The sequence below is a fragment of the Suricata suricatta genome, chromosome 9, assembly GCF_006229205.1.
Source record: "Suricata suricatta isolate VVHF042 chromosome 9, meerkat_22Aug2017_6uvM2_HiC, whole genome shotgun sequence".
Classification (NCBI taxonomy): Eukaryota; Metazoa; Chordata; class Mammalia; order Carnivora; family Herpestidae; genus Suricata; species Suricata suricatta.
Window position 1 is genome coordinate 88,183,411 of NC_043708.1, and position 13,920 is coordinate 88,197,330.

At 40.4% G+C, this 13,920-nt stretch overlaps 1 protein-coding gene and 1 long non-coding RNA gene across 2 annotated transcripts in view; one reads left to right on the top strand and one right to left on the bottom strand.

Moving 5' to 3' along the window:
- Positions 1-4,769: 4,769 nt before the first annotated feature.
- The window catches only part of LOC115301504, a 33,933-nt gene continuing 24,782 nt past the window's right edge, over positions 4,770-13,920 (top strand). Inside the window, exons 1-2 of the long non-coding RNA XR_003913140.1 lie at positions 4,770-4,820; positions 5,938-6,080. This is a non-coding gene — a long non-coding RNA (uncharacterized LOC115301504). The remainder of the gene's footprint in view (positions 4,821-5,937; positions 6,081-13,920) is intronic.
- SECISBP2L (SECIS binding protein 2 like) overlaps positions 7,798-13,920 on the bottom strand; it is a 65,730-nt gene continuing 59,607 nt past the window's right edge. The window contains exon 18 of the mRNA XM_029951418.1: positions 7,798-12,127. Within this exon, the coding sequence (XP_029807278.1) occupies positions 11,445-12,127 (683 nt within the window). The 3' untranslated portion in view covers positions 7,798-11,444. The remainder of the gene's footprint in view (positions 12,128-13,920) is intronic.

Genomic DNA, 13,920 nt, shown 5'->3' on the forward strand with positions numbered 1-13,920 from the left:
TGTAGGAGGGTGCCCGTCTCTCCACACCCTCGCCAGCATCTATAGTCTCTTGATTTGTTCATTTTAGCCACTCTGACTGCCGTGAGGTGGTATCTCAGTGTGGTTTTGATTTGTGTTTCCCTGATGCTGAGTGATGTTGAGCACAAGATGGGATTTGAAGCCCAGACCGTCTGAATCCCAGTGCTCTTAGCCTCTACATAAATCGCTTCCTGCCCTTTCTGAGGCCCCGTGGTTTGTTTGCTTAGGGCTCCTTCTCCTAGTTGGACTCATAAGCAGGTTAATGGCCAGCACCTTGCCTCACTCACCTCCTTTTCCTTTCACCTCGCACAGCATCTGACACACAGCAGGCACAGAGGAAGCAGCCACTGCTTACTGAACACGTGTGTTAGGTGCTACACACGTGACGGGCACTGCCTCCCTTACGTGTTCGGAGTTATGGTGCTCATTTGTCAGATGAGAAATCTGAAGCTCAGAAAGGTAATGGAACATGCATGTGATCAGTGCCAGCTCGGCCCTTAATCTGCCCGATTTGCGGCAGCGTGTGCTTACCTGTAAGATACACTGCCCTCCCCCAGCCACAGGAGCATATTCATCCTTATGGGAGACAACCCCACATGCAGACATGGAAAATACATAGATACATAATACATAAATAAAACTCATGTATTTTACACACATGCGCATTTATACATGTACACATATATATTATTTACAGACATACATAAAGGGCTGGTATGTGCATGAAATAATCAAAATTATTTTCAGTTTCTTCATCCATAAAATGGGTCTAGGCATAGCTGCCCTACCTCCCCCACAGGGTCAACTGAGATCAACACAAAAGCATTTTGCAAGGTGTATACCACCCTGCGTGTGCAATGCACTAATATATCGTAGTCGTACACCCAGAGCACATCCACTCGCTCTGGAAGCCCGAGGACCTCATAAAAAACAGCATGGCCTTATCAGAGATAATTGGCATTTCCGGGTTAGAAAAAAGAGGTTTAAATTCTTGGAAGAATGAATCCAACTGCACCAGAATGAAGTCCCTCAGCAAAGCATTTGTTATTCCTTCTCTCACCGTAACACACCTAACAGGGAGTGGCCTCATTGCTCTGTATAAGAGTAAATACAGAGAGGAGAAGACGGCCAGGAGCAAGGCAGCCCTTCTCCGACCAGTGGGGGTAAATAAGGAGAAGATGGAAGGAGTCGCTGGTGGTTGGTGGTGCTGCCCTGTTGCTGTCTTCTGCTGGCTTGGGGGAAGATTCCAGGTGGAGGGGGAGTTGCCGCATCTGTGGTGTCAGTGGGTAGCAGAGTTTGGCAATCCGTGACTCCAATGCAGCGAGCCCAGCTTTCTTGGCCAGATAACAAAGCTTTCCGTACAGAATCTGGTTTTCAAAAGTTAGAACTGGGATGGGAGAGAACTCCAGAGGATTTTCTAGTCTCCGAGGCACAAGATGGAGAGGCAAGAGCCTGGGGATTGGGAAGTCTCCAATCCAAAAGTCTAAGTGACCTTGGGCAGGTCTCTTCACCTCCCTGGGCCTGTCATCTCTCTGTAAAAGACAGGATTGAGCTGAATCGTCTCTTTGGTTCTCTCTGTACCAAAGATCCTATGTCCTAGAAACTGCCTTGGGTTCAGCCCACGTTGTCCTTCCCTACATGCGGCCAGGCCTGTGTCTCTCAGAGGCATCTGCTGTTTCCTCATCCCTGTCATCAGCATCTGGAGGTCATACACAGGAAGCTGTCTATCTATCCTGACACATGAACACCGCAGCAGGGGAAAGTGCCACTTGCTTGACAACAAGGAAACCTAGAGTCTCACACTGTCCGTCTGGGGTAGGCCTCTGGGTAAGAAACAGCCCACGCTCGTGCGCGTGTGTGTGTGATATGTTCACTTACATGTGTTAATAGGAGGGGCCAGGAAATTGTGACTGTACACCAATTGTGCTGAGCTTTTTACACTTTAGCCTAGAAACAAGGGGAGGTCACAATAGCAGTATCCAATCCATGCAGCTGAATCTCGACATTTGCAACAGCACTGTTTCCCAGAGTTGTGGGGATGTCTCTATCATTTCAACTCCCATATGACTTATATTTAAGGGCTGTGGGGTTTAGTGTGGAAGTGCTAGCAGCACGTAACATGGTTCCTTTGGGAAAATGTTCTGAGTCCTAAGCAAATGGTTTATATGTTTTCAAACATGTGTGAGGTGGAACTGCATAAACATCTTCCATCTCTGCCACAGCACCTAACAATCATGGGCACATAATCTGCAGTGATCAATCAATTCAATTAAAATATAATAAAGGTCCCCATTTCATGACTTAATAAGTCTCCCTAGGTGTTTGAACAGTAGGGTGACCAACTCTCCCCAGGTTACCTGGGACTGATGTTGGGTTTTAAAATTAAGTCCCATCCATATCTGGCGAACCCCTCACTCCTCAGGCAAACAAGGATGTGATGATGTCTTTAAGAAGCGAGGGAATCCTTTGTAGGTAGGGACTTTGTGCTCAGTCCTCCCGCCAAGGAACACACAGGCTACTCAGGCATTCCCAAGCCTCTGTCCAGTGATCCTGCCGAGGGCCGTGGTTCTGGGCAGCTGTTCCTGAGAAGTGGCTGACGTAAGAGGCAGGGGCTTCAATGTGTCTGCCTCAGGGTTGTGGCTCACCAGGGCAGGCAGCTGTAGCCCATTTCTCAGTGGTGTATAAATGTATAAAGCATCATCTTTGCCAGTCTTGCCTGAGTCGATCGTGCAGTCAGGACCAGACCAGCTCATTCTGCAGCCTTCTGTTAGCACTTGATTCATGCTTTTCTTGGAGTGTTTGCCCAGCAGCCCCTTCCAGAGGTACCTCCCTGCCCTTTTGCTCCCCGCACACCCCCTCATGTGATGGGAGAACATAAGTGGGATATGTGGGAGGAGGCACTGGCATGTGATCAGAAGCTGTGGGTGAATTCTCCTTATCCTCTTCCCCAGGAAGTGAGGGGGGTGGGGAAGGCCTGTTTTATCCAGAAGATCTGGATGAGTCTGGCTGAGTCTACTCTGGAACATTAGAGAATGTCTAAACAGGTGCCAGAAACAGAGGTCAAGAGCATTTGAATGCAGTGTGTGAGTGCATGCTAACGGATGCGGGGCCCTGAACCCATGCAGGACTAATCCAGCATCCTGACATCGAGTTAGTACAGGTTCTCAATCTCTGCATTATTGACATTTTTGGCCAGATAATCCTTTGCTGTGGGGTGCTGCCCTATGCATCATAAGATGATTACCAGCATCTTTGGTCTTGAACTAGTAGATGCCACGATCACTCTCTCCAGTTGTGACAATCAAAAGTGTTTCCAAATGTTCCCCAGGGAGAAATCACTCCAGGTTGCGAACTTCTAAGTTAGAGCAGTCCAGACAACCCTAGTGTTTCCAGCCTCATGGAAACGTCACAGTCTGTGCAACAGATTTTGATGGATGTTACATGAAAAACTATATCCCCAAGATGTGCATTGCTTTTGCAGAGAAAGTACTGTGGGGCCAAGTTTTGGAGAACTCCGTGCTCCATGGTACAGCACTTTGGGGGAAATGCTGCCTGATAAATAATAAATCTTTCCTCTCATGGAGAGTCAAAATGCATTAGGATATTGAAGGTTCTAAAATGCTTAACAGCAGAGAAAGACGGATACCATATGTTTGCACTCATAGGTCTAACAGGAGAACAGGAGAGACCTAATGGAGGACCAGGGGGAGGGGAAGAGGAAAAGAGAGTTGGGGAGAGAGAGGGACGCAAAACTTGAGAGACTATTGAATACTGAAATTGAACTAAGGATTGAAAGGGGGAGAGGGAGGGGGGGAAAAGAGGTGGTGGTGATGGAGGAGGGCACTTGGGAAGAACCCTGGGTGTTGTATGGAAACCAATTTGACAATAAACTACTTAAAAATAAATTAAAAAAAAATGCCTAACAGCAAGGAAACTCGTTCAACACTACTTGGCCCAAACTTTACTTCTTCATTGCCACCAATGGCAAGTTGGCGATTCTAATCTTAAAACCTAAGCACCCAAAACCATTAAGCCACCTTTAAACCCAAATCCAAAAATCTCAAGTAAGAGAGCAGTTGGCTTAGTGTAGATTAACTATTTTAAGATTCCCAGACCAACCAATGGTCTAAGCATCAGTTAAATGTCCGCTGCTGTTGCAGTAAGAGATTATATACCTGGTGAGGGTGGAAGATGGTGCATGTGGAGCCATTCCCTAAAGAAGGGACATACTAAGCAGACACAACAATAGACACCTAGCATAGTTCTTTAATAGCAATTTCCTTTAAAAGTTCTTTTTTTCTTTGTGCTTTTCTTAAATGCCTAGGCAACTTCATCATCTTGATTCCTGTTCAGATTTCATGGAAATTGGTGGCAGCATACATAAATTGCTGCAAAAGTTACAAGGACATGAAAAAAAAATCTTAAATTCTTGAATTAAAAGAGACAGGTTGCTCAGTATTTCCAGGTTGGAGAGAAGGGTCACTGTAACTGACAAGGGTGAAGTGGGGGTATATACATAGGTCCAGAGCTTTTTTTCTGATTATGTTCCAGGTAGTTATCCTTTTAAAGGCTGGCTACCATGAATAGACAGAGGAAGAAGAGTCTTTGAAGAGGTAAAGCAGTCCAGGGCATCATGATCAGGCTTACTCAATTTCTATTCTGAGCAAGGGATGCTATCACTTTAAACACTGTGTTCTGGTTGCTAAGGAAACCAGATAAGTGGGTTGCCAACACAATCTTCAATATTCCTATGAAGATTAAAGCACCTTGCTCCAACCAGAGAGCAGATGGGAGAGGCACAGGTGTGAGATGTATTTCTTATTCTGGGGGGAGGGTTAGGCCAGGTGAAGGATGAAGGGAGACCATGGAAAGAGGATAAAATCTGAAGCTACTGGCTATCTAACAAATTGTAACTCTTTGATACATCAATCAAGATATGGGTTTAAGCATGACTTCTAGTTGCATATCTATGACTAATTTTCTTTGTTAAGATACTGAAGTCAGATTTGGTGCCAAGTTTGAAAAGTCATTTACAGAACAGAAAATGGCTGCCTTTATTTGGCCTTTTCTTTTGGTTATTCTCGTATCACAAGCATATAAGGTATAAAGAATAATATTCCACATTCTCATGTCCTGATCACAGGGCTTAAAAATAAAACTTAGAGATACACTGGAAGTTGCTTGTGCATTTTTGCCCCCTTCCTGGTTAATCTCATAGAAATAAATGTCTCATATACCTATCACTTCCCTTTATATGGAAATTGTAGTCACTAAATTTACCACGTTTTCAGCTATAAGCAATATAGGGACATTAAATACAGAGTTACTCAAGGAGCCTGCTATTACAGGGTGAGGCTTTTCTATTTGGGATTCGGGTTAGTTTTTCCTCCAACCCAAAACTCTAAACCAATGTAAAAAAAAAAAAATAGGAGTAGTTACAAGTCAGTATGTAGGAGTGTAATTGCTTCAGAGCATGACTGCATTGCCAATGCTGATTTACTTACTTCAGCCTTCATTTATGCATTCAGCAGAGATTTACAGAGTGCTTTGTGCCAGGCATTGTACTAGGCACTGAGAATAAAGCAAGAAAATAATCTAAAGGTCCTGTCCACACAGAGCTTAGTAGGGGAGCAAGATGAATAAAATCTATAGAAAGTTGAAATGTAGTAAATGTAAATGGAATAAAAAATAAAAGCGGGTTTGAGGAAGAAAGTGATGAAGAGGTTACAGTTTTGGATAGGGTAGTCTTCGACTCCTCTGAGGCTTATGAAGGTACATTTGTGAGAAACTCACCATTTGCCTTGCAACACTGGTTCTAGGAAAGGGAAAGCAAGAACTGACAGGGATGATGACCTCTGACATTTCTGTAATTGAGAAACCAATAATTTTCAAACTTTTCTCTCATTTATCTTTAACCAGAGGCAAGAAAATTGCTTAAATATCAATTCATTATCCTATTCTTGAGCTGAGTGTTTGCAACATAATGCAAGTGCTCCAGCTGAGGTGAACAGAGAAGACCGAGAAGCAGAGACAACCTAGGGAAGCCGTACATGCCTAAAGAGGTACTACCTTTCCTCACAGCTCTGTTCTCCAAGTAAAGAAGGGTGCAATCAACACAGCCTGAAATCAGAGTCCCACTGTAAGGCTGTGGTTATTACCTGTTCCCTCTAAGTAATTCAAGGCCGTGACCAAGCTTTGACACCTTCAAGACAAGGAAGCACTCATTCCTAAAAAAGAAAAACTATACCACTCCAAGCTCCAATCCATACATAGCTCACCAACACACAATTCCACCCTGTCTTTGGTTCCTCAGTACTAAAACAAAGAACAAAGAACACGATGCATGTTCATGCAACACAGTATCTTCCTTGCTCCAACCCTGCTTCCAGACTGAAACCTTGGATACAGGTAGCTGACTTGTAGCCACAGTTATCCAATCAATTTCTGCAAGAATAAATGTCACTGTAATGGGGAGTGGAGTAAGGAGAAACACAGGGATGGAGACTTGGTCTAGAACTGAAACAGTTCCCCTCTTTCCAAACCCTGCACTGTGAAAGCTCTAACAGAGCATGCTTTGGCCCTATATTCCACGAGGCTGCCATTGATGACTATTATGCAATTAGCCACATACGTTATTTCACACATGTAACATCAAAAGAATTCTGTGAACTAAAATATTAATTGAATTGCCAAGATAATTTAGAAATGTCAAAAGACCCAACAGCTGATCCCATGAGCTAAATGTCTTGACCATGTTCTCTTCCTAAAATGAAATGTAGGATTCTGGAGTTCTGAGGGTAGCCTTAGAACTAAGTACTCTTTATGGCAGGCCCACTGTTCAGGATACTTCTCTTCCTTCTCTCCCCATTTTAAACAATTATTAGTTTTACTGGGTAGCCTTTGACTTTTCAGGTGCCATGCACACCCTCTTCTGGTCAGTTAAAGAAAAACTGATTGCTGTTAGGAAAAAAAAATAATTGGGAATGATACAAATGATGGTCTAAAAAAGCAAATATTCTGATACAATCGATGAGCCTTCCCCCTCCTTTCTCTTTGTGATCAGCAAAAATCCATTTCATTATGAAAATTAGTGATCCTGTTTTCTAACAGATGAGTCTACACTTCAGATTCCATACATTTCATGATGACAGAGTGACAAGGGACCACTCTCGGGAAGTGATCAGGTGACTCAATAAGTCTCTGAGAAAATCAGTTCAGGCCAGGCACATTTCATATTCCAGAAGACACCTGACAAAGGTGAGGGAAACACTGTTTGGTTTGCAACTCTGAGCATTTTGTGCTAAGGAACAACAAAGCATAGTGAGTAAAAGCACAGCCTTCAACATGAAATGGGTCTGAATTCCAGTTCTGCTGTTTACCAGCTGTGGGATCTCGGACAAGTTATTATCTCCATGATGGCTTCAAAATTTACAAAGTGAAAAATAGCATTTCCTCACATGGCTATAGGGAACATTCAATGAGTTAATACTGGGAAATGGCTTAGAAAGTACTGGGCACAGAGTAATCAGGATAAAAAGGAGAAAAAATTTGTAGGATTTCTCAACACCAGGATGGTCTCTATAGACACCTTGGCTCGTGGCACAGTTTACACCGACCCTCCCAAATGGAAATTTTTACTAATAACTTCCTCCTGCAGATTCTACAACCTTCTTTGGCAAACCCATGAGGGCACTAAGCAATTTTACGAGTCTTTTTTTCTCTATCCTGTATGTTGGGCAAGTCATGAATTCCTTAAGTGCCTATTCTGAAATGACAGACTACATTTCAATAATCATTTTATTAGTTACAGAAGAATCTCCACTAGTATTTACATAGTGCAAAAAAGCTGTTATTACCCCTAAAATGTGATATAACAACCTACAAACAAAAGAACAAGATGAAAATCCTTTTATGTTATAATTCACTAATTTTGCTATTTTTTATTAGAGCATTACAATTAAGACATTAAATTATAAACTCATGTGGTATATTTAGAAATTAAATTACAAAATAACACAAATACTTTTAAGGTGTGTTGTGCCAACAAAATTTAAATTTTTATCATTAATTAAGATTTGGATTCCAGATTAGGTAAACAGTTTGGCTGATTCTGTGATGTGTATAAAAGCTGGAAGGGGCAAAGGAGGAGGAAGATGTCTTTAAATAAATTATGTCACAGAAAAATTTTAAAAGCAAAAAATGATTACGTTTTTAAATGGAATAAGTTAATGTTCTAACTTGTTGGCACAACATACAGGAAACACTTAAATGACAGGTTTGTTGTTTTTTTAAAGCAAACAGCAGCTTTACAAACAGTAATACTTTTTTATACATATATTAAAGTAACAATGTGTTAAGATTTAACAGTTTCATGTTAAAGAGTTGAAAAATGAATACAGAGTTCACTACTCATTTGTACATTATGATACCCAACCCACCCACCTCCCCCAGCTTAATAAGAAATTGGACAAGTACATTATTTGAATATTAATTTTTCAATACTTAAACTATGTGAATTCCTTTTGACTAATTCTTTTCCAAATACTGGAAGCATATAAAATACCTCTCTGCAAAAATGACCTCCAATCAAAGCCTTTAAAAACTTTTCAATGTATAACACACATTATTTTTCCCATGTTTAGTCAAAAGAAATATATTACATCATTTACAAACATATTTAAACCAAAAATTAAGCTAGTGTGAACATTTGTCTTTTGAGAAGTAATCTTCACAGCAAACAATCCTACTGAAGCAGAAATCTAGATCTGGGAGTGCAATTCATATTATAATTCATATACTTATATACTGAAGTAGAAATCTAATATTAATTATTGCCATAAAACAACCTCTACACACTAAGAAAAAAAATCACTATGGTTTTCATTTCTTGTGATAATGAACCCTACTCTTACTCTCCGAAGAGGCACCCACTCCCAGTTCCAAACAAAAACTGAAAAACAAAAAAAACGCCACTTTCCTATTTTCAGACCTCCTCCTGTATAGAATATACAAATTTCAGAATTTATCTAAAGGAAACAAATGATAAAGACATTATTAATACTTATTTAAGCATACTTTCGACAGAGTAGCATCTCCTTTAATAAATTTTGGGTGGTCCTCTAGAGGTGACCTGTCCTGTATAAAAAAGGCTGTGGTCCCTTGGGTCCGCTGGCAGAAGACCCTGCACATGCAAGCGCGTTTATCGAACACTGAACAAACACTTCTGAAGTCTATAGTAAATTTAAAAGTTACCGGTGTTCTGGAGATTTCCTCAACTTCTCTTTTGATACAAATGTCAAAAATGTAAAAGGACAATTCTCATTCAGAAGAGATATAAAATATAAGAAACCTTTGAAAAGCCAATATCTCAAGATCAAGAGTCATCTGAATCACTGACACCAAGCAAAGGAAATTGACACAATAAAAAGTATGAAAGGTTTTAAATTCACTTTTAAGATTGTCAGTAGTTCAAAATCTCTATCATTTCTTTAAACCAACTAACAATTCCAAATGTGTAGACACAGTAAGATCTGCCACGTCTACGTCCATGATTACTATTTCAGAGGCTTCATTCCTTACATGCTGTGTTCCTTTAAGAACTAACTATGTGCCTAAGGAGTCTATACTGGAGAACAGTTTAGACAGGACAGTACAATTATGTCCCCTTTTAGCACACTAATAAAGTTGACAGACTGACATTTTCTATACAGCAATGCTCCTAAACTTTCACAATGCACAAATACCAAATCATCACCCAAGAATCTGATCTCTCTAGTATTAAATGCCAGCATTAAAAAACACCAAAACTAGTGCAGTCCCAATGAGTTCAGTAGAAAACCTGCCCAATTCTCCTCTCCTGCCTCTGTGAGGCAAAACCCTACCCCATGAAATCAGAGCAGGGAAAATACCCCTCCCTCCTCAGTTGTGTGCCTGCTTGTGGGAGCTGCTAAGCGTAAAGCTGGCGCCTGTGAGCTTGTGTGTGCACACGTACGTGTGTGTGTGTGTGGGGGGGGGGTCAGCTGGAAGCTGGGGATGGGGGATGAGGATGGAGGGAAGAGAGAAAAATAGGTCATCTGTAATTCTCTCAACATTACATAAACTTGTAGAGGTCACTACCAGGTGATTGACCAGCAAATAAAACGTTTAGCTCAATAAGTTTAAATTCTCCCAAGCAGATATACACATTCTTTGAGAAGGGCAGAGATAAGTAATAGTGATCAAGAATTAATACCTGCCTAGATATGTGTCCTCTAAATTATCTTCTAGTTTCAGCACAATTAGAACAACTTTCTCTCTTCTTCAAAACTTCCTTTTCCAAGGCTTGATTATCAGGATATATGTTAGAAGTTGTGTGAAGTTCCTTTCCCTGACCTCCTATCAGTAACTACGGCCGGTGTTAAATGGCAGGTGCTCAGGGCTAGATAAAATATGTATTTTTTTTTAAAAAGGTGAAATGGCTTTTCACTCAGGACAAGTTTGGATACCTAATTAAATCCAGACAGCAAATCTAGAGGGTCCCAAATCAGAAGCATGCAAGAGAACACACCAATATAAGACTTTGTTTTGGAATAGTTTACACGTAAGTGCTACAGTCATAGAATCAGTTACAGTTATTCATCTGCCATAATCTGCCTAACTTGATGTAGATACGAGTATGTACAAGAGCATTCCTGAGGTAAGAAAGAAGTAAATAAGTGACGGAACCTGGAAGGTCCTATAGTGGGTGACTTTTCATTATTAAAGACAACATCTATCAATTCCCACAAGTAAGGCCAGCTCTCATGTATCATGGTAGCTCCTCGCTAGCCTAAGTATTGGAGGGTCTGCTTTAGCCCATCCCAACTTTAATCAATTACAATGATCATCGACTGTAATTGATTTATTCTGAAATAAACATCTGTGAACCAAAGAAAAGTTATACCAATTTTTAACACAAAACACTTGTGGACTTAGTTACCCTCTGCCTTTTTTTTCCCCTTCAGTTTTCCAAATCTACCTCCAATTCTTTTTTAAAGAAGCCCAAACAACTTCTGATCAGAGCGAAGGAGGCATAGTCTTGAAGCAAACACTGGTAACTGCTCCTAGCCTTAGAATCTTGATCTTTAACTTTCAAAATGACTCAAAAGAGGCATTTTAAATTTACTTTTCTTAAAAACCTAGTTGTCTTCTATTTTTAATCATTATTTTCCATAACAAAATAAGCTCAAACTATTCTGAAATTCCACACAGCTCTTAGAAAGATACATAGTTGCTAATTAAAAACTAAGCTACAGATTATAATAAAGTAAAAGGCAGCTACAAAAATATCTGTCAGAAATTAAATACATATATTAAATACTGGACAGTGCAAAATATTGAGATGAAGCATAAAAGATAATGCCTGAAACCCTTACACAGTCGGAGACAGACAAGTGACGTTTCCTGAGTTACAGACTTGGAGGCGTATAATTAAGATCAGAGGGCTCGGTGTTCAGTGAGCTGCAGCCACTAGGCTTCTGCTGCTCCTGACCTGCTTGGTGGTCAGCAGTCCAGGCCTCACCGTCCATCCCTGGTTCTAGCACTTCAGGCGCCTCTGCTTCCTCTTCTCCACTTTGCTCTGCATTGTCTTCCTCAGAACCATTAAGGGTTTTTCCAAGCTGAAGAGTCTCCATTGTTCTCTGGGTCTCAGACACCCAAGACTCAATTCTACTATTGAGCTGTACTTCTACAGATATGGGTTCATGAGTATAATCTTCCTCCTCCTCCTCATCTTCATCATCCTCTTCTTCGAGCATGCCAGGTACAAGAGTGCTGGTGGTGCTGGTGATGGAGGAATTCAAAAGATCTCGGCAGCTGCCATCCAAAGAACCTGTCTCTGTACTCTGCTGGGAGGCCCACTCCAGGTCGTCCGGCTTCACTTCCTCTTTGTCACTCACTGTTGGTTTCCCAGGGCTTGTAGCTGAGGTAGTACCACCTGCAGCCAGTGATGACGGCTGCTTACCCACAGGAGGTGTGTCAAACTGAAGTTTACTGGGCTTTTCAGATGTGCTATGCTTAGAGGAAACCTCTCTCTCATTTTCTGATGTTTCTAGTCCATCTGAAGTTTCCACCATGTTTCTCCAGTTTGTCTCTGTAGATACCAAACAGATTTTTTACAAACCAGAATATGGTGTCAGAATCATGCAACTCTTAAAAGAGGGAAGAACAAACTACAGAAATTTGTTGGCTCACCAACTGGTTAGAAAAACTAAAATCTTAGTTTATTCTAGTACTGGTTTAAATGTTATAAAGGAAAACAATTCTCAAAAATATACTTTTAAGATAAAGAAACAAGGAGGCAAAAGTTAAGTGTATTAATGCCTCAGATGCACAAGATCTTATACCAATAGCTCACTGATGTTCATATATAAAGTCCATATTTTCATGAAAATCAATAAATTGCCTGGTTTTTGTTTTGTTTTTGGCCTAGAGGTGTACTGGGCCCAATAATGCACAAGTCACAGATGGCAGAGCCAAAATATCCAAGTAGAAATAGTTCTTTCTTTTAAATTTTTGAGAGTGAGGGACACAAATTATGAGAGACTATTGAATACTGAAAATGAACCATGGACTGAAGGGGGAAGGGGAGGAGGGAAGGGAGTGATGGTCATGGTGGGGGGCACTTGTGGGGAGAAGCACTGGGTGTTATATGGAAACCAATTTGACAATAAATTATTAAATTTAAAACATTTATTTATTCTTGTGAGATACAGAGAGACAGAGCACGAGCAAGGGAGGGGCTGGGAGAGAGACACAGAATCCGAAGCAGGCTCCATGCTCTCAGCTGTCAACCAGAGCCTGACATGGGGCACAAACCCACAGACCATGAGAGCATGACCTGAGCCGAAGTCAGATGCTTAACCGACTGAGCCACCCAGGCGCCCCTAGACACAGTTCTAATTTGACGTGTTTGTCATGCTCCCACCCCAAGTTATTGGAGAGCTCTCTTAACCTGCAATGGGACTTATGTTTCCATTTATAAGCAAGAAAGCCATCCATGTGAAACATTTGTGAAAATCTGTTTTAGAATATATATCACTGGGCTTACCAAGTGAATTTGGTAGCTTAAAAAAAAAGTGTTAATGTAGTGGTAATAAATTATTTTTAATGACAGGAAGTCAATTTAAAGGAAAAAAACATTCAAAGAATGAGGAGACGAAAGACAGCTCTTCTACCTGTGTTAATTTTTTCCTGTGTTTTTCTTTTTTTTATTATTTAGGTATAATGGACATAGAATATTAATTTTAGTTGTACAATATAATGATTTGGTATTTATATATATTGGAAAATGGTTACCTTAATAAGTCAACATCTGTTACCACATAGTTAACAAAAATTTTTTTTCTTGGGATTTTAAGATCTACTTTATAGCAATTTTCAAATATGCAATACAGTATTGTCAATTTTGTCACCATGTTATATGTTACATCCCATAACTTATCTATTGTATAACAGGAAGTCTGTACCTTTTGATATGCTTCACATATTTCACCCACTCCCTAAGACTCTGGTACCCACATAACACATATAACACACACTTCATCTTCTTTATCCATTCATCCACTGATGGGCACTTAGGTGTTTCCATATCTTGGGTATGAATAGTGATGAAATGAACATGGGAGTAATAGATATCTCTTTGAGATAATGATTTCATTTCCTTTGGGTCTATACCCAGAAGATGGACTGCTAGATCATATATTTCTATTTTTAATTTTTTAAAGGAATCTTCATACTATTTTCTGTAGTGGCTGCATCAATTTACATTCTCACAGTGTCAAGGATTCTCTTTTCTTTACATCCTTGCCAATATGTGTCATTTTTTTCTTTTTGATATTAGCCATTTTAAACTATTGTCAGGCTGTATATATATATATATATATA